This window comes from Podarcis bocagei (assembly GCF_964188305.1).
Source record: "Podarcis bocagei genome assembly, chromosome: 13".
Taxonomy (NCBI): domain Eukaryota; kingdom Metazoa; phylum Chordata; class Lepidosauria; order Squamata; family Lacertidae; genus Podarcis; species Podarcis bocagei.
Genome location: NC_138138.1, coordinates 36640358 through 36664044, shown reverse-complemented (window position 1 = coordinate 36664044; position 23687 = coordinate 36640358). Strand labels below are relative to the sequence as shown.

The 23687-nt window shown below is 46.9% G+C and overlaps 2 protein-coding genes across 2 annotated transcripts in view; one reads left to right on the top strand and one right to left on the bottom strand.

Moving 5' to 3' along the window:
* Window positions 1–436: 436 nt before the first annotated feature.
* LOC308572740 (ferritin light chain, oocyte isoform-like) lies at window positions 437–4836 on the top strand. The gene is made up of 4 exons (XM_081169108.1): window positions 437–669; window positions 2881–3027; window positions 3847–3972; window positions 4495–4836. Exons 1-4 carry the CDS (start codon window positions 568–570, stop codon window positions 4651–4653), a joined length of 534 nt encoding a protein of 177 aa, XP_081025234.1. The 5' UTR covers window positions 437–567; the 3' UTR covers window positions 4654–4836.
* A 1036-nt stretch (window positions 4837–5872) lies between these two features.
* The window catches only part of GYS1 (glycogen synthase 1), a 30019-nt gene continuing 12204 nt past the window's right edge, over window positions 5873–23687 (bottom strand). Inside the window, exons 5-17 of the mRNA XM_081169043.1 lie at window positions 23458–23643; window positions 21054–21198; window positions 20351–20468; window positions 18878–18998; window positions 17821–17927; window positions 16013–16072; window positions 15725–15803; window positions 14903–15016; window positions 14356–14482; window positions 12600–12695; window positions 11251–11414; window positions 9919–9999; window positions 5873–8507 (exon numbers count right to left, since the gene is read on the bottom strand). Coding sequence (XP_081025169.1) covers window positions 8202–8507; window positions 9919–9999; window positions 11251–11414; window positions 12600–12695; window positions 14356–14482; window positions 14903–15016; window positions 15725–15803; window positions 16013–16072; window positions 17821–17927; window positions 18878–18998; window positions 20351–20468; window positions 21054–21198; window positions 23458–23643 — 1704 coding nt within the window. The 3' untranslated portion in view covers window positions 5873–8201. The remainder of the gene's footprint in view (window positions 8508–9918; window positions 10000–11250; window positions 11415–12599; window positions 12696–14355; window positions 14483–14902; window positions 15017–15724; window positions 15804–16012; window positions 16073–17820; window positions 17928–18877; window positions 18999–20350; window positions 20469–21053; window positions 21199–23457; window positions 23644–23687) is intronic.

Here is a 23687-nt window from a genome sequence, read left to right as displayed (position 1 = left end):
AAACATTTTGTGAATCTTTATACTTTTGTCCATTTACTGTATTTCTTTCCCTCGATTTGAACTATAAAATGGTGATTTTCTTGAGTCAAAATGAGAGTACCCCTAAACATGTTTAAAGAAAAAAAGCACTGCACCTATAGCTGTATCTCTGGGCATTACATTTTCTTTTTTGCATGTAAAGATTTTATTGCAACGCAAAGGCACCTTGTCCCTTGGTAACACCTTCAAGGGCTGCAGATCGTTGAGAACCCGTGGAACTTTCCCCCCTCCCCTTTAAAAATCGGACTTATTTCAATCCCCTTGCCGAAGCCAGAAAGCCTCAGCTGCTTCCCTATCAGCGAGCAAACGGGGCGGAGCCTTTGCGCTCCTCGCGGAGGGAGGTCCCTGGAAGAGCCTCCCAGGCTGCCTATAAAAGCCCCTGTCCGGGCGCACCCAGCTCAGATCGCTCCTTTTCCTGGCCTTCGCTCCTTTGCTCTTGCTTCAACAGTGCTTGAACGGAGCAGGATCGCGGCCGCCGCCCCATCATCTTCATCCGTAAGCCAGCCAGTCCAGTCGCCGATTTGCACCATGAGTTCCCAGGTCCGCCAGAACTACGACGCCCAGAGCGAAGCCGGAGTGAACCGCTTGGTCAACCAGTTTCTCCATGCCAGCTACAACTACCTGTCCCTGGTGAGCGTCCAGAGGGGAGGGGAGGAGGCGAAGCCACGGCTTTTAATAATCTGTTGCTAATCTTTTTGGTCTCTCATGTTCATTGGGCATGCGATTAATGCTCCGTTTTGCTTTTCCACGGGTACGTGGCAGGTAGAAATTCAGCAGGTGCGGTTTTCCTTTCTGGTAAGGGTGTGTTGCTCTCTCGCAGCATCTTCTAGTCCGCTGGATGCCAGCCGGGTGCCCTCCGGGAGATTTGGACTACAACTCCCATCAGCCCCAGCGAGCACAGTTGTAAAAAGGAATTGTAGTCCCAAAGCATCTTACAGGGTGCAAGGATGACAATGGATAGTGCAGGAGCTTGTTTTTTTAAGCTCTAAACCTACTGAGGGTGGCTTTTCTCTCAAAAATTCTAAACAATAAAAAGGTCCCTCTTTAGGGGAATTCAGCACTTAGGGGTTTCAGGTGAATTACCTTTCCAGTCAGGGAAATCTGATAGCTTAATCTTTCCAGCTATTGACTGATTAATGGGCGTTTGCCTTCCAACAGCACAGTCTTTTCTAAATAGTGCATCATTTTTTGGGTTATAAAAGAGAAGGGCATTTTCCAAAAAAATCTCCCCCCTGTTGCTTTCTTCCCAGTGTTGCTACTTCACCTCAGTGCAGAAAGCTGTCTTTGTCTGATGGCTGGTAGTGGCTGTTTGGATTCTCATTGGCTATGTCTGTATTTTCCTGCCCTTGAAAGAGATGGAGCAGGCAGGCGCCTGGGTCTCCTTGTTCCTAAATCTCCCGGTCTAGCTGTTGCGTCTTGCAAAATAGGAGTGGACCTGGCAGCCATGATTGCGTGGGACATTTTTTCATGTCAACATCTTAGCTCCCTCCACTGTCCTCGAGATCTGGGGGGGGGGATCTTCTGACTGAGGGCCACAGTGCTCCCCAGAGCAATATTCCAGGGGCCACATGCCAGTAATGTTTGTAGGAGGGAAGCAGAGGCCAAAAAACTATTTGAGGGGAAGAATGTGCTTTTTTAAAAAAAGGAGACTAGCGTCTGTACAGCTTCTGTCTCCATTTTGTTCCCTCCCCATTAGTCTGCTGCCTGCTTCTTTCTTCATCCCTTCCCTCCATTGTGGGCTGTGGCAAAGTCCGATGCCCTCCTGTTTACCCACTGCTAAGTTCCCTTGAGTGGTGTGGTCTGAACAAATAACATTGTGAAGATACAGCGTTAATGATTTCAAAACAACAACCCTAACCTCCCCACCTGTCTTCCTAAAAGGCCTGAAATGGAGGCGCCATCCAGTCTGTCTCTTGAACTCCTCTTGTGTGGGTTAAATTGGGCTGGGGGAATTATAGCTAGATTTGGATAAATCCTAAAATATTGCCATTGCATTTGTTAGGTAAGTTAACTTGCCCTGGTTTCCAGCCAAGGAATGTTGCTGCCTCTGAGGGGTCTCTATACACTTCATAAATCGTAACAGTTCCTTTGTGAGGAACCATTTCAACATTTGGAGTTTTTTAGTCTGGAGAAAAGGCAATTAATGGGAAGGAACAGGGCAGAGGTGTGTAAAATTATTGATGGGCAGAAAGTGGCTAGGGAGATTTTCTCCTCCCATTACGACACCAGTTTGTTTGGTGCAGTGGTACTTCAGGTTACATATGCTTCAGGTTACAGACTCCACTAACCCAGAAATAGTACCTCAGGTTAAGAACTTGGCTTCAGGATGAGAACAGAAATTGTGTGGCGGCGGCACAGCAGCAGCGGGAGGCTCCATTAGCTAAAGTGGTACCTCAGGTTAAGAACAGTTTCAGGTTAAGAACGGATCTCAAGAACAAATTAAGTTCTTAACCAGAGGTACTACTGTATAGTGGTTGGTGTTGGACTAGGACCTGGGAGACCAGGGTTCAGATCCCTAGGCCACGAAGCTCACTGGGTAACCGGATTGTTTTGAGAATAGAACGGGTATGGGGAGACCACCTTGAGTTCTTGGAGGAAGGGTGCGATATAAATATAATAATGTAGTAATAAATAAAAGCTGGTTGCATTTTTAAACTTGAGTGTACATTTTCCCACATTTGTATGTCTGGTCCAATAGGAATTTTACTGTATTTTCAGTGGCCTATGGCTACAAACAGTAAATATTTATTGGATTGGAACTGGGAACATTTTGTGTTCATTTCTAGTTCCTCTTTGAGTAAATCTTGAATCTGAGCCCTTGCCTCTTTTTCTCCCTTTCAGGGTTTTTACTTCACCCGGGATGATGTGGCCTTATCCAAGTTCTCATCCTTCTTCCGGCACCTCTCTGAGGAGAAGCACGAACAAGCAGAGAAGCTCCTGACCTTCCAGAACCGCCGTGGAGGCCGAGTTGTCCTGCAGGATGTCAAAGTGAGAATGCGGGTGGCTTGGACAGGAGGGGTGTTGTGGTGGTGGATCAAGGCCTCAGTCATGGAAAGGAGGAATGGGAGTGGCAGAAATAATGTCCGCTTTCCCCCTTCAAAGCTCAGGCTTCCTCTTGACTTGTTGGGTGTGTTGTAACAGCTTTTCCATAGCACACTGTTATGTTTATGGCATGCTCTTGTACTCTGAATTGCATTTTAAAGTGTGCGTTGTATGCCCGCCCCCCGGCAAACTTGGCACTCCCAGTAAGCTCTCTAAGGTACACCTGTTTATTGCTCCATCAATATTGTAGCTTCATCTGTTCCCATCTGATGAATTGGGGGTGGATTAGTGGTATGAAATGCAAGCAGCTGCTTTGTTCTGCAAGTCTGACTGCAGAATGTTAGCAGCCGTGCATAGAAAGAACAAGTACAACTAAATGTTGCAGTGTATCTTCAAAGTAGGAGTGCTCCTGTTCAGGGTACCATGCCCACACACAAGATCTTAAAAGAAACTCAAGGAGGGCATTCCTTCACCTCCTTTTCCCCCACTAAAACATTATGTTGCTAAGGAGCATGCCCAGTTCTCATCGGGTTGCATTTTGGCTGCTTTAGGCTTTATTCTTACAGGGAAAAAGTACTTCTGCTAACATTGGGCTTCTCCCATGCTGTCCTCCCTGCTCCCAATTTAGCTCCATTTCTGTTGGCCCTAGTGGGTTGTTGATGCTGAAGGTGTAGAACATTGCAGAACGGGATGTAAGAGCTGCTGGGCATGAAGGTGCTGCAATTGGCAGGCTCTCTCATGAGTCTTCTCTGCCTTTAACTTCAGAAACCAGAACGTGACGAGTGGACCAACGGAGCTGCTGCCATGGATGCGGCCCTTAAGCTGGAGAAGAATTTGAACCAGGCTCTGCTGGACTTACACAAGGTTGCCACCAGCCACACAGATCCCCATGTAAGTCTTGCTGGAGGGGTCATGTCGCCTTTCCTATCAGTGCCCACTAATCAACTTCATAAAACGGGCCTCAAAATGGGCATACTGTTTTGTGTGTGTGTTACAAGCTTGGGGACCACTGACTATACAGACTGGCTCTCACCATTCACCAGAATTAAGCTAAGTACTTACCCCACACCAGTCGATTGAACAGGTATACTAAACATCTAAAGTCTTCCTAGATTTGTGTACAGGTTTATTTAAGGACTAGACAATTTGCCTCTTTGTAAGACTAAAGATGGCTGGACTGCTGAATTCTTTGTGCCCAGTGCCATGGGATATATGCAAGCATAATGAGACGTCTTACCTGCATTAATTTCCAGAAGGGTGTGTTTGTTGCAGCAAAAACAAGTTCTTGTGGTACCTTAAAAGACAACACTACTAGTCTGAGTTGAGCCCCCAGAGGCCAGTTTGGCTGATTTCCCATTGAATTGTGAGCTCCAGCTTTCTATGGCCACCCTTCTCTTCCTCTCTCCTCCCAAGCTGTGTGACTTCCTGGAGACCCATTTCCTGGATGAGGAGGTGAAACTGATCAAGAAGCTTGGGGACCACGTGACCAACCTCAAGCGTGTGCGTGCCAAAGAAGAGGGCCTTGGTGAATACCTCTTTGATCGTCTCACCCTGGGAGAGTCCAGTGACTGAATCCAGAGATGCTGGTTCCCTCCCGACTCCTGCAGCCTCGTCCGCCAGAAGTGTGTTCTGCTTTGTGTTATCCTGTTCTCTCGAAAGCTGGCTGCTTAATCAGTGAGGCCTCTGTAACCCTGTCCATCTACAGGGAGGGAAAAGTCTGTAACTGGCATTAAATAAACTTGGCATTAAGCACTACTACTTTGTGTGGCTTGTATGTATAACTACCGGGGTACGAAGGCGTGATACTTGGGCAGTCAGAAGAGTCATTTAATACTTGAATGCATCCCTTCAGATGCAAAGAAAAAGTTACCTTTTCAGATTAGAGCCAAAAGTTGTCCCATACAGCATTCTGCAACCAACCAAGACATGAATCTCCTGCTATGTTGCTGGCAGATACTATTCACTGGTCTACCATGTTGGTAGGTAAGAGTTTAGTTTGGACAGCCAAATCTACCTCATCCTTCATGCTTAAAGTGGCATGCATAGTTCTTTCTCTTTCACTCCCCTTTCCCATGTCATCTTTGCCACAACCCTATGATGTAGACTTAAGTAGGGGGTGGAAAGTCATTGGGTGGCCCTGCCTCAGCCTCCCTGGATTTGTTGGGGACCATTGCATCTCCCACCAGTGTAGGTACTGGCAGTGATGGATGTGGAGCTGAAACCACACCCTAGTACACACTGCAGGGGGAATGAATTACTTCCATCTGTCCTGAATTCCATTGCAACTCACATTCTGACTGCATTGGAGAAGGGAAAAATTCTATGAAGATGAGACCTACAAGGGACTCCTTACTCTACCTTCTACCTACCCCTCAAGTAGGATGTGGGTGGCTCAACTTGGTACTTTTCAATTGATTGTTTTGCAACTGTGGGGCTGGGTGTTGTGCATCTTGGGTTGAGGTCCTACTTTTTCAGGCAAGGCTCTAAATTAAAAATCAGGGTTGAGAGCTGCCTTCTCCCAAGACAGACCATTCGGTCTAGTCTTGTACTGTCGGTGTATTGCCAACTGTGCGCAGTACTGCAGTGTATGTTAAACCAGTATTTGCTAGCCAAGATAATCTGAAGCAGAGATTAGCATGAGCAGGCCTTGGGCCCCACTGCCAGCAAACCACGTGCTCCTCCTCTTCCCACTGAACTCTGGAGCACCGTCCGCCTCCAAAAGGTGCTTTTCCTTCTGAAGAAAAGACCCCTTTTCCCATTTCACTTTCACAGCCACTGTACTGGAACACACTTTTTCAAAGCAAAATTTATTCTTTAAATATTTGAGTTGTGTCTCGCAAGCAGCTTTTGTTCTTCAGAATTGATTCTCCACACCAAGGGGAGGGGGAGGGAGAGAGACAAGAGACCAAAAACAAAAACCTCAAGCATATTTCAACAACTATAAATAAAATCTCGGGGGTTTTCTTCAGGGGGTGGGGGTGGAAGAGACTGGATAAAAGGGTGTTGGCTCATGATGGGACCTTCAACTAAAGGGAGTCCTCAATAAGCAGAGTTGGTGAGAAGGGGAGAACTGGCTCATGATCCAAGCGTAGGAGGTCAGGCAGTCCATAGGAACAGGAGGCACAATCCGAGGGGGATATAAATTACCCTAGGCCACAGGGAAAGAGTCAGGTTTTTTAAAAAGTGATTTTCCTTCCTTGTTGCCAAAGTTGGCAGCAGATGCAGAACTGAAGTGACTCTCGTGTGTGTTGGCATTTTGCTGTACCCACGAGGTAGTCTCTCTTGTGCTGGACAGAATATCCCCGTGCCAACTACAGTTAAATGTCTTACACCCTTTCAGAAGCATTCCCTCTGCTGCTCTGAACAAATCGGGAACCTGCTTGGGACATGCAGCCCTCCTGCATCATCACCGCCACCCCAGGCTCAGAGTTTGCAACACAGCGGCCCAGAATGTCATAGCACGCTCTGATCTCAACAGCTATGTCCTGTCTTCCAACACCCCCAATATGACAGCCATGGGGGGGGGGGTCACCCTATGAAGAGCAGCTGGGGGCTACAACGGAAGCGCACCCTACGATGCCAGCAGCTTGCCTATCTTCTCAGAGCCTCTCACGCTGGGGCTCTTAGGGCCATTAAAGAACATGCGTGTTTCACAGTGCGCAACCTTCTAAACCTTCCCCTAGCAACAATCGCCACTCAGAACTGCTTGCCTTTCTACAAGGGTGTATGCCAGGCATCCTCTACAGAAGGGGCGATGGCTTTAAGACTGCATTCCTGAAGCAAGAGAAATGTAAGACTATTCTCATATACCTTATTACACCATCCTTTGTAAGCAGGCAGTTGGCTCACCTGCTGTGCCCTTCGCCCTCACTAAGGTCAACATGGTACTTTAAAAAAAAACAAAACCCACACAGAATGAATAATATTGCACTTATAATTGTCCCAGAATGTTGAGTGTCCACTAGGAGAAACAGTTCCTAGGCTATGAATATGGCTTCAGAAAGAAAACGTCCCTTTCAGCCGCCCTGGGAAGGAACCTCTGGTCAGTTCTCCTATTCCACTCCAGAGCAGAGCCACAAGAGGAGTTTCTTCCACCCTAGAATGCTGCGCACCTACTCCTCTCCCTTGATCACTCTAGAAACGAAGGCAATAATACCCCCGGAGCCAGACACATCCCACAACAAGTGGACTACACCACCCTTTAGGATCTCTCCCGACAGCTTCGTTTCCCAAAAGGTCCAGAATTCCTGCCTCTCACATACTAGGGCCTTCATTTTCAAGGGCTTCACAAATTCCTTGGGAAAAACAAAACCAGAAGGCAGATAAGATACACACCCAATTTATTCAAAATGCATTGTAGTGGGAAAGACCGCCTCTCTCCTGATAAGCAGCACTCTCGAGCAGAGGGGGCCAATGGCTTTTAAAATGCTTCTGGCCTCCTCAAGTTAAAGTTCCAGAACTTTGCTAGTCACACACACACACCGCACCCAACCAACTACTATAAAAAGGATCAGGAACTTACAAGACTATGTCCTCGAACATTCGTTTTTTAAAAAAGGCTGCAGTTCTTCCGAGTCAGTGGCACATCTGGGGGCAACGTTGCTACATCTCTAGACTCCGCACCTATCTAGTCACCGGTTTAGCCATGGGCACCAAAAACCACAACGACCCCTCCTGTGTCCCAGGGGCAGCTCTCCCCCGAGCAGAGAAGGACCCTCACGAACATCATGACAGCTCCTTCCCAAAAGTTGGCGGCACGCTTGTCGGGTGGGGGAACATGCCGCCTCACATTCTAGGTCAAGCTGAACACAGGAACGATGCACCTGGTGGTCTAAAGCAGCCATTTCCTTGCCCGTTCCACAGCACGGGCGCCACCGCCTCCCGGCAACTTCCACAACGACGCAATCCAGAGCAGACAGCCTTACACAGATTGGCGTTAGAAACGCGCCAGCCCCGAGACCCTCCTCAGTTCCGGAACATGCTAGAACCCTACTGCACTCCAGGAAGGTTTCAGAATCCAGCACCAGAGAACAGCTGACCTATGGGGGTGGGGGGGCAAGGTGTGGAAAGGAGCGGGAAGGCGAGCCGGGGCGCAACCGGCCCCCTCTCTCTACCCCCAGCTAATTCCTCTCCTCGCTCAGGGAGTTGGTGGGGCTGCTGAGGTCGCTGGGGCTGCTGGGGGTTGGGGTGCTGGCGGTGGAGGATACGCTCGCTTCGCTGGAGCCCTTCTTGGAGCGCTTGCGCCACTCGGGGACACTGCCCATCAGCGCCTGGGACTTGATGTTCTGCCGGTCCTTCTCCGCCTCTTCGTCCTCGTCGTAGCGCTCGTCGTCCTCTTCTGTCTCGCTGTGGTGGGGGCTGGAGTGGCGGGAGACTGAGGGGGATGGCGGCACCGAGGCCGGGCGGGGGTAGCGGAAGCCCTCAGCCTGCGGGGGGGGGGCAGGGAAACGAAACAGAAACGAGGCATGAGATAGGGCACAAGAGAGAAGGAATCACGTGACTCCACCCCAGCTCCCTCACTGACTGCAGTGCCTTGAACCCTGCCTCAACACCCACGTTTTCCATGAAGTCTTTGACACAACTTTCTAGTTAATTTGCCCTGCCTCAGACTTCCTCAGCCTGGTGCCTTCTGGTGTCGCTGGGCCACAACTCCCCTCACCATTGGCTGCACTGCCTGGGGCGTCTTGTCCAAACCACCAGGAGGGGACCGGTGTGGGGAAGTCTGCCCTGTCACAGCTCTGCCTAAGGAACCTAAATGAGTATTTCTTCCCACTGAGAAGTATTAGGCGGCCTGCTCTTTGCAGGAGCCTGCCCTCAATTGCTGTGCACACAGATGACATCCATATTATTATTATTATTATTATTATTAAAATAACCCAACCCCGGTACCCAAATTCCTTTCTACTGGACATAAGAAGAGCCCTGCTGCATCTGGCCAGTCGCCCATCGGGTCCAGCCTCCTGTTCTCAGAGGGGCCAGCCAAATGCTTTTGGGGAAACCCACAAGAAGGATTCAAGCTTATATAATTAATAAATAAATAAATAAATAAATAAATAAATAAATAAATAAATAAATAAAATAATAATAATAATAATAATAATAATAATAATAATAATAATAATAATAATAATAATAATAATTTATTATTTATACCCCACCCATCTGGCTGAGTTTCCCCAGCCACTCTGGGCGGCTCCCAACTGAATATTAAAAACAATGCAGCATCAAACATTAAGAACTTCCCTAAACAGGGGTGCCTTCAGATGTCTTCTAAAAGTCAGATAGTTGTTTATTTCCTTGATATCTGATGGGAGGGCATTCCACCGGGTGGGCGCCACTACCGAGAAGGCCCTCTGTCTGGTTTCCTGTAATGTGGCTTCTCACAGCGAGGGAACCACCAGAAGGCCCTCGGCGCTGGATCTCAGCGTCTGGGCTGAACAATGGGGGTGAAGACACTCCTTCAGGTATACTGGACTGAGGCAGTTTAGGGCTTTAAAGGTCAGCACCAACACTTTGAATTGTGCTCGGAAACATGCACTCCCCTCCTGTGGTTTCCAGACATTGTACATACATACAAAGCAGGGCTATTTTTCCGGAAAAAGAAGTGCTGGAACTTGCCATGAACGCCTCCCTTGTTCTCTTATAATGGCAATGGTGCTCACCTGAGAGGTGCTAGAACTGAATTCTGGCTGCGAAAAAAGCCCTGCATACAAGCCTACTGCTGAACTATGGCCCTGCGCACTAGGTAAGTGGTACCTGCCCCTCCCGGGGTAAAGAACCCCAAATAAATCAGATTTATGTTCCCCCACCCCTCTCCTTGGCCACATGGTGCCTTACCGCTGTTGGTTCATGCGGCTCGTAGGTGAAGTTGTCAGGGAATGCCTTTGCTAGTGCCATGTGGCGGGCATACATGTAGTACTGCAAAGGGAGGAAGGAGACAGGGGGGAAAGGGACATTAGAGAGACTCCCTTATTATATACTCCCTTGCAACTTACTTTCTTCCACTGACACCCAAGCTGAAATCATATGCAGGAAACTTGTAACATACACACATTTAACTTGTAGGCTTTCAGCTCTACGCACGTGGCAAACATTTTTTTTAAAAAAGGGAAAGGAAGAGGGGTTCCAGGGAAAACAACTTTGGCAATCCCAACTGCCACTGAGCACACAATATGCGCCACTTTGGCATTACACGTGATTCCTGGAACGTAACCCTTGCGTTAAGTTGAGAGTCGCCTATACTCATTTTCTGTATGTGGAGATATTTTTGTACAGTGGAGTGCAAGAGCCCCCCCCCCCCGCCAGCTCAAAATAGGCCTCAGAAACACTCATCTGGAAGCCATTTATAAAGTGAGAGGTTTGGAGGCTCAGGCATTCTTCATCCTATCTCCAGATGTCCAGGACACAGTTGTTGGGACTCAGTGGCAAGAGAAAGACACTCTGCGGATTCACAGAGGCAGTCTAAGGCCCTTACGCCACACAGACCTGGGCTGTTCCACGTCTGGTACTCAGCAGAAGTTAATACTCCTGACCCTTCCTCACTCTTGTCTCCCCTTCCAGCAAGCGCCACAGAAGGCAAGTTAAAAAACACGCTAATGATGGCTGGGTTAAGTTTCAGGAGAGGCATTTGGGAAACATGGCCAGAGCTGACCTTTGGAATGAGCACCCTCTGGTGGCAAAGAGGTGAGCTGCAGCATGTGGAGAACTGAAGGAGGCTGATGAAATGCCAGGGAAGAGCAGGAAAGAGATTGCCACAGTGGGGTGAGATACAACAACACATGAACGTAAGAAGAGTCTGCAAGATCGGGCCAATGACCCATCTTGTCCAGCATCCTGTTCTCACAGTGACCAACCAGATGCCTGTGGAAAGCCTGCAAGGTGAGGCTTGGACAGCAGCCCTCTGGCCACCTGCGATTCCAAGTATTCAGAGGTATAATGTATCTGACCGCTGAGGCAGAACAAAGCCATTGTGGCTAGTAGGCTTGTCCTTCCTGAATCTGTCCAACCCTCTTTCGAAGCCACCTGAGTTGGTGGCCATCACTCCTCTTGTGGGAGGGAGTTCCAAAGTTTAACAATATGCTGCATGAAGAAGTGCTTTTTCCTTTATCTGCCCTGGCGCTCCCAATATTCCCGATATGTCCACCCTCCCGCTGCTGCAGGGAAGCTCACCCTGCCCAGGTATTTCCAGTCTAAGAGGTCGGAGAGCCGCTCTGTGCGGTTTCGCTGGATGATGCGTTGCCGCCGCGTCTGCTGACAGAAGCTGTAGAGGAAAGAGGTCAACTGCGTGCACGACTCGTCCAAGGCCCGGAAACGCCGGTCAAGGATGTAGATCCCTGGTAGATTCAGAAAGGGTTAAAGGACACACGTCACTCTAATCCAATATGCAGAGCTAAGAATGGATGAAACTGAAGCACAGGCCTGAACTTCCTGTTCCCAAATGAATGGTCATCATTTGAAGCACACAAACACAATACAAATCTGCTCTTTCCTGCCCCACAGCCGTCTCTGTGGTACTCAGCTCTATTTGCCCAGCACTGGCAATTTGTGATCAGTCTATATTGCTGGAGCCCAAATGATGTGTGAAGCTTTGGTCTTCTATCCCCTCAGCCTGAGACGCCAAGGGTCATGGGCTCCCAGCATCCTTTGCTCTAATGCGTTGGGTCCCACTGAATTTCCTTTCTCAAGGCCAAAGAACTCTCAGTTCCCTCAACCCTTCGCTCAGTCTGGCTGAATCCTCATTTTTTCTTAAAATATGTTTTTAGAATCCAGTGTCAAAAGTCTTCCCCCAAAAACCCAGTAGTTACTTTTTCTTTCCTTTTCAGAAAACCCAGGCTTCTCGTGGCTCAAACCCATTGAAGGAGCAGTCAGAGTGGAATGACTTAATGGCTGTATCTAATGCGGACAAGGAAGTGGCAGCCCCTCCAACCCCCATAGCATGATTTGAGAGAGGTTCTGACACACGAGCCTTTTCTAGTTCTCTTCTCAACCACATGAATTGGTGCCATCCTTCCTGTCTACCCCCATGTGGGAGAAATATGCAGTGTATGCAGCCTGAATACCATTTCAGGTAAAATCCGAGCGTCAGACAGATACAACCAGTTTGGTGTAGTATTGGGTAGAGTTAGTGGTTGGGACTGGGAGACCCACGTTCAAATCCGCAGTTAGCTGTGAAGTGGGCTATTTGCTCTTTCTCAGCTTAGCCCACCTTACAGGGTTGTTGCAATGATAAGGTCTAAGTTTGTGCATGGGGAACCTTGCATGCTGCCCTGAGCTCCTTGTAACACACACACACACACACACACACACACACACACACCCCTAATCTATCTATCTATCTATCTATCTATCTATCTATCTATCTATCTATTATCATGGAAACATTAAAATCACATTTCCAGATAAGTCAGTGAGTCTTTCTGGTGTTTGTAGCTAGGCGAGGTTTGGCCCATAGGGTCACCGTACTACCCTGTCTGTTTAAGTGCACCCAAATGTGCTGGTTCACAGTTCATAACACCAACCATAGGCAGATGGATCTGCTATATGTTCCTCCATGAAGCAGCCAAAGCCGGAGAGGTTGGTGGAGATGCTGGGGATGCCCATGACAGTGCATTCAGCTGGGAAGAGAGAGAGAGAGAGAGAGAGAGAGAGAGAGAGAGAGAGAGAGAGAGATGTTGGGGTTTAAAAGTCTTTGGGACCTGCTCAAGAAAGTGGTCAGCCAACCCAACCAGCAAAACTCCAATGTGCTTTTTCCTATGGTAACATTAACAAGCTGAAGATGGTAGCAGCGAGCCCGAAGGGGTTTCTCTTCAGAATTGTCCACAAGATCTGGTTTCAGACTTGCAGAAAAAGCTGCACTTTTCTCACTTAAAACATCATCATCATCATCATAAACTTTATTGCACTAGCCAAAGGCCATGGCATCATTCACAAAGGGAACAAAAAGAAAAGCAACAGTAACCATAAAAACATCAGGCACTGCAAATACAATAAACCAAACGCTTAAAACAGTTATAGTCCTCGTAAGTTTTCATGTTGGGGGAAAGGTCGTAGCTCAGTGGTAGTGCATCTACTATGAATGCAAAAAAGACCCAAGCTTCAGACTCTGGGATCTCCACAAAGGGCACCTTGGAAAGCTGCTGCCGATCAGTGTTGGTTAAACTGGGCGAGATGGGCCACTAGTCTAACTCATTGTAATGCATCTTCTAATGGTTCCATCTTTTAGGCTCACCACATGATAGAAACAACATTTCTGGTTTGCCACATCCATCGACTGTGGGTTTTTTTTTGGGGGGGGAGGAAGTTGTGCTGATCCTTATGTAGCCCAAACAGCACCACCCACACATAAGAGAGAGATATTAACATGCTTGGGGAATCCCAAGTTTTGCAGAAGTAAAAAAAGAAAATTGAGGATTCGAAACGCCGACCTTCTGATCGGCAAGCCCTAGGCTCTGTGGTTTAGACCACAGCGCCACCTGCGACCTGAGAACATGCTAAAAGCATATTAAAACAAAACAGTAAAACACACATCAGAGCATACACCTAGTGCAGCCACATGTATTTCTGACCACTAAAACCTTCTACTTTTTCTTTTAATGCCTGCCACCTCTTAGTGAAGCACCTGTGGAAATATGATGGAAAACATGCAGGTAAAAGATTGAGAAAGGCTCTGTGGTTTGTTGGGTGGAGACTGTAACCTACAATAGCCAGGAATGGCAAAGGGAACACGTGCAGAAATGGGTCTTAAGGTACAGAATTCAGAATAAAGAGAACCTCCGCTTTGCTTTTTCCTGTTTTTTAAAGGAAATGCCTGGCATTATTTCAGAAGGACTGAGGCTTCACTGCCTGGCATGGTTCTCTGCATCTCTTCAGGACAAGCAGAAGCAGAATAAGTTCAGCAAAACAAACACATTTGTTTAACTCCATGGAGGTCTGGCTACAGTCAACACGTGGACGGGAGGCTGCCTGGTAACCTCATAGACGTTTCACCATGGAAGAACAGCAAGTTATACACAAACCTGTTCCTTGGCATGCTTGCTCCTCCCCCTGCCCTTTGATCTTCCTGGTTGTGAAACTGTTCGTTGCAATAAAAAAACAAGTGCCAAGATTAAGCACTTCAGAGCAATGAGGACAAGCTGTTTGTAACTGTGCAGAGCGCCCCCCTCAAAGGTAATCCATATTTGCAGTATCAGGTTTTGACCACAGAACTCGAGTTCCATCCTTGCACCATTAGGGTTTCTTTACTCTCCCAATTGCCCCCCTCCCAAAGAAGCCTACCTGGCGTGTAGCCCCACGGCTCGTAGTAAGAAGGGAAGACCCCCAAATGGCAGCCTCTAACAAACTCCTCATAATCGACAGGAAGGAGAGGACTAGTGGAAGACAGGAATTCGGGATGGAAGATGACCTGGGAAGAGATAAGACACAGTGGCTGGCAGTTCAGTTGCCCAACATCCTGTCCCTACAGACAAAACTGTTCATATATACTCCAGGGATGGAATTGTAACTCACAAACAAGGCCGGGCCCTTACAGAGGACATGAGGTCAGCTCCTCAGGGACCACCATTAAGCAGCCAGGCCCAGAGGAAAGCCACAGCAGCAGAATAAAATAATCCCCACCATCAACAACAAAAAAGTATCCGTGTTCGATTTGGGAAAATCTGACACTCAGCATGTGGCGGAAGAACTTTCTTCATCTTCCCAACATCACAGACTTTATAGACTGAAACTTCTGATGTGGTAAAACCAGGTTTATTCCTTCTGTAAGGCAGCCAAGCGCCTCAACTCTCGGCAAACTATCGCAGGTAGTCGGCCTCCTGCCACTTACTTTGACACGGTCAGCGCTGCTGTTGAAGAGGCCGATGCGTCGGATGGTGTTGAGGATGGGGTCGGTGGAATCATCCAGCATGTTGTGGGTGCAGACTGGGGGGAAAGAATGGCGCTGGTTGGGGAGCGGGGGGGAAAAGCCCAGACGCATTAATAGATGTCATTCAAAACCATAGAAACCTTAACAACAACAGCAAAAAAGATATAGCTTGGCTAAGATATTCCTCATGATCTTTCCAGCTTGGTGTCCTCTTAACGTTTTGGGCTACAACTGAAATGGGACGTGGGTGGCGCTGTGGGTTAAACCACACAGCCTAGGACTTGCCGATCAGAAGGTCGGCGGTTTGAATCCCCGTGACGGGGTGAGCTCCCGTTGCTCGGTCCCTGCTCCTGCCCACCTAGCAGTTCGAAAGCACGTCAAAGTGCAAGTAGATAAATAGGTACCGCTCCAGCGGGAAGGTAAACGGCGTTTCTGTGCGCTGCTCTGGTTCGCTAGAAGCGGCTTAGTCATGCTGGCCACATGACCCGGAAGCTGTACGCTGGCTCCCTCGGCCAATAAAGCAAGATGAGCGCCGCAACCCCAGAGTCGGTCATGACTGGACCTAATGGTCAGGAGTCCCTTTATCTTTACAGCTGAAATCTCTCAGTGAATTCAGGAATGCTGATCCAATCGCCACCATCCAGCTCAGCTAACATTTTAACTCAAATAACTAAAGAGCCAGGTTTCCTAGAATCCTCTGCTCTAACTCCTCTGGCTCCTTCTCCTCTCCCCTCCACACATGATGGCCTAATTTCTTATTCTTTTCTGAAAATTCCCTATTACCTGGGTAGCAAAGATGGCTCTCTTCATCATAGTGAAATCTTCTTTGTCCAGCATTTTGTTCATGTCAGGAAGATTCCCCCTGAGGCAGAAGAACAGGTAAGGAAGAGCTTGATGGGAATGGATAAAGGAGAGAGGAGCTCCACCTCCCCATATTATTTGTCTATGTCAGAAGGCAAAGAACAGTGTGGGGAGGAGACCCTGAGACCTCACCCACTGGAGCCATGGCAACCCAGCCCATTCCCAGGGGTTCAGCCCCTTCCCTCCCTCCCTCACAGGAGACCCACTTACACAAGCAGCGATTCGTAAAGCTTCTTGCCAAACTTCTCCTTAACCGCATTGGCTGTGTCCCTAGATTTAAAACAAAAAGGGGAGAGTGAATGAATGAATGAATGAATTTATTAATACGGTCACAGACCAGCCGCAACACACACAATATCGCAGATCATAAAAATATATATATATATATCAGAAATACAAAGGACAGTATGAATATAACAAGGATTTAAATATAAAGATTAAAATTAATTATTAGCGTGCTCCCTGTAGTTAACATTTAGGGGTTTGGTCATTATGGGATACCACTTGCTTCCTGCGATTGATTGCAGACACACAGAATTTGGCTACATTTAATGTAGTCTTGGGATTCTTGTCCTCTTGCAGTAGTTTTAAACTATGGAGTTCCGATACTTTCCTGGACTTTTGCAAAACAGGTGTAATAAAAGTCAAACGTATATCCTCATAAAGACGGCAACGTAATAGTACGTGTGGAGCAGTTTTAACTTCCAACAAGCCACAAGGGCAGACCCGTGCTGTGTATGGTTTACCCTCAAATCTGCCCTGAAGTAAGGCAGAAGGGAGAACGTTGAATCTGGCGAGGGTAAAAGACCGTCTGTATTTGGGTACCTGAAGACCTGACAGATAATTAGCTGGAGAGAAACCTCTCCCATAGTCCCTTATTGCTGGATGTTTGATCATTTCGCTCATGTGGCATTGTAATTCTACGTCCCAGATATGCTGGCGAATTGTAGTCCTAGCTTTCTCGAAGCCTATCGCTATCAGGATCTGCTGTGGGATCCCCAAGCCTTTAAGCTTTTCCAGCAGTGTAGCTTTCCATTTAGATTGGTAGGTATCTAGTAAGGTTAAAGGTGCCAGCCCAACCGGGAAGAAAATAAGCTTTAGCCAATAATGAATCTTCAATATCCATATCCGAAAGGGGAGAGTGAGAAAAATAATGAACTTAGGGCAGGATTCCTGAAGGCTTCTGAATCAGAAATCAGGACCACGAGGTACACACAGGGAGAGCAAGGGGGCTATGGGATCCCCCTTGAGTGAGACTTTGTCAGTGAAGCCTAGCAGACTGGAGAGCAAAGGTGGATTTCAATATTTTTATTTATTCTAGTATTTGATAATTCTGCCTTCCCCCTGAGGCGCTCCATGCAGCCTCCATGATTCTCCCCCATTCATACTTACAACAACCCTGTGCGGCAGGTTAGACTGAGAGAAACAGTGATCATCAGCACCATTATGACGGGACTGGGGAACATAACTGCGGCACAGCAGTAAGCAGGCCTGGTGTCAGGCACTCAGAAGGAGCATACGAGGACACACATCCATCACAGCAATGCCCTTTTTTGCCGCCACAATTTTTATCATTTACAGCAGAGCTTGTGGGCACTAAATCTCTGCAGTGAATATTTAGGTGGGGGGAGACATCTTCCTGATGTCACCTGGTAAGCTGAGGGAACAAAGTGGAGCACAGCAATGGAGGAGGCATCAGGCTGAGGGAGCCTGACGCAGCATGGCATGCATGTGGTGGTGGAGGCCCAGAAGACATTTTGCCCAGAGCCCCCTCAAACCTGGCAGCCCTCCTGAGTGACTGGCCCAAGACCAGCCAGTGAGCTTTATGACTGTGTGGGGATTTGAACCTGGGTCCCTCCAGTCCTAGGCCAGCACTAACCACTACGCCACACTGGCTCTTCTACCTCTTGGAAAGGGAGAGAGAGGCCTAGCGGCTTCTGGAGCAGGGGATGTTACAGGTACTGTGGCTTTTGATCCCCTCAGGGAGCATCTGGGTGTCCTGCGCGAAGGGAACTCACCACAGCTGCTTGCGGACCGCCTGGCCTTTGAGAGTCTCAACGTTGAAGTTGTTGGTCCGGGCTGGCATGATGAAGAAGGCCACCACTGTGGTCTGGCTGCCGTTAACCTGTGAGGAGAGAAGGCGAACGGGGTAGGTCACCCACGGCTTGCTCTTCCTGCTTTCACCACACAGGGGGACAAGCTGTATCACCTGCTTCTCTCACATATGCCATTACCTCCCATCAGTGCTCTTTTTCTAGAAAAAGAGGTGCCGGAACTCACCACAAATGCCTCCCTTGTTCTATTATTAATGGCAATGGCGCCCACCTGAGAGGTGCTCAAACAGAGTTCCAGAAAGATCTGGCTGGAAAAAAAGCCCTGCCTCCCACAACAATTGTGAACATGGAAAGGAATTTCAGAAGGTTGGCTTTTCTTCCCAGAATTCTCAAAAGCAGGCACACTAACACAAGTTCACACTCCTCTTCTGTTCTCCCTGTTTGTACACACACCCCACGCCATTCTGGGATCATAGTTTCCCCTCAAAGTGCATGGTTCCATTCAAGGCAGGCCTGTCAGAGGTCATAACTTGTGGAAGTGCTGCCTCTGACTGATGCCTGGTTGACGTTGACCCTTGACAGGGTCTTCTAAGAGGTAGAGGTTCCCTGCTTATGGAATGTTCTCTCTAGTGAGGTGCATCTGTCTTGATCATTACTAGTTTTCAGGAGAAATTCAAAAACATTCAGGAGAAACTGAAAAAAACAGGCTGAGAGATACTGTTCCTGGCAACTGGGAAATTAGCAACTGTAAGGGCATGTTATTGTTTTTCATGTTTTTGGTAGTTTTTATATGCTTTAAGTATTTATTTTGATTTAAATTGTATCGTTTTCACTTTTCGATGTTTGCTGCCCTTTGCAATGAAGGGTGGGGTAGAAATTTAGAAACAAAACAAAACAATGGTTTGTATTTGCTGTCAATGATGCTGAAGGCTAGCAGTTACTAATGTAATAGCTAGGCCCAATCCCTCCCTCCACCTCGTCCTACTGGATTGCCCACCTCAGCCCCTGTTTCTCTGCTTACCCTCAGCAGGTAGTTGAGTCGGGCCAAAGCTTCCAAGAAAATATCAGCCCCTTTGTTGGAATATTCATAGCGCCCGGCAATGAAGAAGAAAATGGTCTTGTCGAGGTTGAAGTCCAGGTGCCTAGAGAATAAGAAGGCACTTCGTGAAAAAATGCTTTCTGTTATTGTCCACCACTCATCAGTTTCACTGGATGGCCCTGGGAATTTTAGGAGAGGGAGAAAAACCTAGGCAGATTTACACAAAGGCAAGCCCCAGTAGGTTCAATAGGACTTCCTTCTTAGTACCTGCATCCTTTAAACAACAGCCACTCCTCACCCTCCAGCAGGGGGAACTGCTTTTAAAATGAGAGAAGCTTCCAAGTGTATGTGTGTTTAGGGGCACAGGTCAGCTGCTGAATGAGAGAAAAGTACACACACATACGCAAACACAAAACTAGTAGAAGACCTTTACATGAGCCTTAGTAACTCTTCGGAACTCAGCCAAGGTGTATTATTCATTAAACTGCCTTTATTTATTATTATTATTGTTACTACTACTACTACTATTTTAGGAAAGTAGACACCATTCAAATGATCAAAATCACAAAACTATCAATGGAAGCTCTACCTTCAGGCTTACAACGTAATTTAGAAAAGGAAGAAAGAAAAAAGGGAGTGGGAGGTGAAGGAGAAAAGCAAGGAAGGAAGAAGACGAAAGTGCCCAAGGATGTAATAACTGAGAAGGCAGGTAAGAACAAAGCAAGACTGGGGGGGACGGGACCAATGGAGGTTTCTCTCGATGTAGCAGGCCCAACTCTGTGGAATTTCCTCCCCATTAGGAATCAGGCATGCACTGCCTCTGCTATGTTTCAGGCACCTGGTTAAAACTGTCTTATTCCAGGAGGCCTTTGCACCATGAATGTTGTTCTGCTCTCTGAAGTTTTCATCTATGTTTAAAATTTTGCATACTGTACTCTTTTTTTTTTTTTTTTTTGGTATGCCATTTAGAGACACATGGTGAAACGCGGGGTAGACTTAAAAAAAAATGTATATTTTTAGGCCACCAATGAAACTTCTGAGAGAGCACTCGCCCCCCTTTTTTTAAAAAGGAAGAGCCCTCTAATTCCACTTCCTGCCTCTCTGAATGTGAACTACTGTATAACAAGGATTAAGACCGTATGAAGATAAATGAGGCAAAGGGTAGTTTCCGGCTCCCCCCCAAAAAAACTTTGATATTTCAACCATAGCTGTCAACTTTTCCCTTTTCTTGCAAGGAATCCTATTCGGAATAAGGGAATTTCCCTTAAAAAAAGGAAAACATTGACAGCTATGATTTCAACCCAACTGCATTCTCCCTAGATTGATCGCCACTGCCTCCTTCCTTTTCCTATCCAGAGAAACTCACCTTCCTGGGGCAACTGAACTGACTGACAAGGCACTGAGAAGGCAAAGCCAAGCCAAGCCAGGCCTTGCAGCGGGCCCACAAAGACTCACCCATAGAAATGTCCTCGGACAAACTCCTGGATACGAGCTTTGCTCTGGGCATGGAGGTTCTGGAATTCATGCATGGCAGAGAATTTCTTGACATTCAGTCCGTTGGGAGTCACGATATCTGGATACGTTGGGGGTGAAGAACAGAGCAGAGCAGAGAAAAGGTAGAAGCAGAATTTTATTTTTCCCCCCTCTAAAGATCATCAGTAACCTGACAAACACTCGAAAGCTACCCACAAATGTACCAAAAAAACAAGAGTCACAGCAACAAGACAATGTTTCAGGTTTGTTCCATGCTGTTTATTTTTATTTTTAAATCTGCACTTTCTGAAAAGGTGATTTACAGCTCTGGAAAAGGAAGAGGGTGCAGCCAATCAGTGCTGACACAACCCCCTTTGGTTACTATGGCATCCTCAGACTCCCTCCCTCTCTCTCTCTCTCTCTCTCTCTCTCTCTCTCTCTCACACACACACACACATACCAGTGCCTGCCAAAAAACCCCCAACCCCTCTCAATTTTTAACTGAGTTTTTTTTAAAAAAAAGGTTGAGGGGTTGCCCTATTGGTTGCATGTCACCTGCTTTGTTTTAACTATTTAATTATATCCTGTATTTTTATTGTGTAAACTGCCCTGAGATCTTCGGATGAAGGGCGATATAATAATAAGAAGTTCTGAAGACTGAGGACCCCTGCCTAACGCCACTCACCAGGCTTCCGCTTTAACAGGTGTTCAGCTTCCACGGCTGTGATCTGGGAGACGGTGGTGAAGACGTGGGTGCAGTGGACAGCAGCCCTCTCCATGCAGTATCGGTGGTAGATCTGCCGGTCCCCAGCCTCCTTGTCCACATTAAACTAAAGAGGAAGGTGATATAGCAAAACTGAACCAAAACCACAGCACCTGGCATTGCGACGCCTTAGGAGCGGAAGTACTCAAGCAAAACCAATTCCACGCAGCCCCCACAATAAGAGAAGTATTAGCAGGCTGCGGTGCAGAATCATGTTTTCCTGGCAGTGAAAACATCGCTGTTTTGAATGGTGGAGAAAATGTGATCTCCTCAGACCCTGCCTTGAGGAACAGTGTCTGGATTTTGTGCGATGACTGCACATTTTTTTTCTGACTAGGACACTCACTGAAAAGGCCTTGGGGATGATGGACCTCTGAGAAGAGAGTGAGATTATGAGAGCTGGGTTTTGTGACTTTTGAGTAAGGAAGCGGAGAACCAGGGAATTTCTGGGGCAAACCAGGAACCTAGTAGGGGTTTAAGGGGGAAGATTCTTGAATCCTGGGCTATTTAAGAGCAGACCAGGAGCCTTACGATGACAAAATGTTGGTCAGAGATTAAAAAAGATCTAGAAATATGGTCAAATTTGAAATTGTCAATGTTAGGCCGAATTGCAGTGATTAAAATGAATGTATTGCCTAGAATGTTATTTTTGTTCCAGACCTTGCAGATTCTGGATAAGATGGAATGTTTCAAGAGGTGGCAGAAAGATATTTCGAAATTTGTCTGGCAGGGCAAAAAGCCCAGAATCAAATTTAAAATATTGACAGATGCTAAAGAAAGAGGGGGTTTTGCCCTGCCGGACTTGAAATTGTACTATGAGGCAGCAGCATTTTGCTGGCTGAAAGAATGGATGCTCCTCGAAAACACAGACATCTTAGATCTGGAAGGCTTCAACAATGCTTTTGGTTGGCATGCATATTTATGGTATGACAAAATCAATAGTGCCTTTAAAAATCATATTGTTAGAAAAGCATTGTTCAATGTTTGGATAAGATATAAAGATCTGTTGGAAAACAAAACCCCTAGATGGGTGTCACCAGTGGAGGCCAAGGCAGTGAAGAAACTCAATATGGAGGTCGGATGGCCGAAGTATTGGGAAATTTTGGAACAGGATGGAGATAAGTTCAAATTACAAAGTCATGAGAAATTGAAACATAAGGTACAAAATTGGTTTCAATATCATCAAATAATGGAATTTTTCAAACAGGATAGGAAAATTGGCTTCCAGATGGAAAAATCAAAACTAGAAACTGAATTGTTAGAACCCAGTACTAAGAATTTATCTAGAATGTATAACTTGTTGCTGAAATGGAATACACAGGATGAAACAGTCAAATCAGCTATGATTAAGTGGGCACAGGATGTTGGTCATAACATTATGTCAGCTGACTGGGAATGGTTATGGAACACCGGTATCAAATTTACGGCATGTAATGCCTTAAAGGAAAATATTATGAAAATGGTATACAGGTGGTACATGACCCCAGTCAAGCTGGCAAAAATTTATCATTTGCCCGATAACAAATGTTGGAAATGTAAAGAGACTGAAGGTACCTTCTACCACCTTTGGTGGACATGCCCGAAGATTAAGGCTTTCTGGGAAATGATCTATAATGAAATGAAAAAGGTACTTAAATGTACTTTTCCTAAAAAACCAGAGGCCTTTCTCCTGGGCATCGTCGGCCAATTGGTGTCAAAGAGGGATAGAACTTTCTTTATGTACGCTACAACAGCAGCAAGAATACTTATCGCGAAGTATTGGAAGACACAAGATCTACCCACTCTGGAAGAATGGCAGATGAAAGTGATGGACTATATGACATTGGCCGAGATGACAGGCAGAATCCGTGACCAAGGAAAAGAGACGGTGGAAGAAGAATGGAGAAAATTTAAAAGCTATCTTAAGGACTACTATAAACTTAATGAATGTTAAAGTGTTCTGGTTTTCAGAAACAAAGGGATACAGTGATACAAGGTCAGAATATAGAGAGGACTACGATGACAGAGGCGGAGAGTAACAATAGGGAGTTGCTATAAAATTATGGACACTGGGATGCAGAAAGGGGGGGTATGGGGAAGTCCGAGAAAAGAGGTTTATGAAAATAGGTGACGAAACTATACATGTATGTTTGTTCTTTTAAGTGTTTGTTTGTTGTTTAAAACTTTGTAAAACCAATAAAAAATTTTATAAAAAAAAAAAAGGAGCCTTACGATGACAACCTGGGGTTTGCAGAAGAAGAAAACCAAAGGTTTCAGCACCGCCCCCTCCGAACCCCACAGCTCCCTGCCTCAATCGCCTTTCCCTCCTGGCCTCCACAAGACTCACTTTCTGCAGGTTGTTGTAGAAGTCCACGCTGCCCGCACACAGGTATCGGCCAAGCAAGGTGGCGTGCGTGGTGAAGATGGTAGCCACCGGAAGCTTCCGGACTCGGCAGAGGAAGAGACCGACTCCAGACAACCATTCGTGGAAATGGCCGATGATGAAAGGCTTCTCCTCACATTGTGCAGCAAACTGTAGAAAAAGGCACGGACAGAGAGTAAGGCCCGTGTGTGCAC

Excerpts from the sequence above, each read along its gene's own strand:
- LOC308572740 (XM_081169108.1), top strand. The coding sequence starts at position 568 with ATGAGTTCCCAGGTCCGCCAGAACTACGACGCCCAGAGCGAAGCCGGA. Across the intron at positions 670-2,880 it reads GCTACAACTACCTGTCCCTG|GGTTTTTACTTCACCCGGGA; the intron begins GTGAGCGTCCAG and ends TCTCCCTTTCAG. Across the intron at positions 3,973-4,494 it reads CCAGCCACACAGATCCCCAT|CTGTGTGACTTCCTGGAGAC; the intron begins GTAAGTCTTGCT and ends TCTCCTCCCAAG.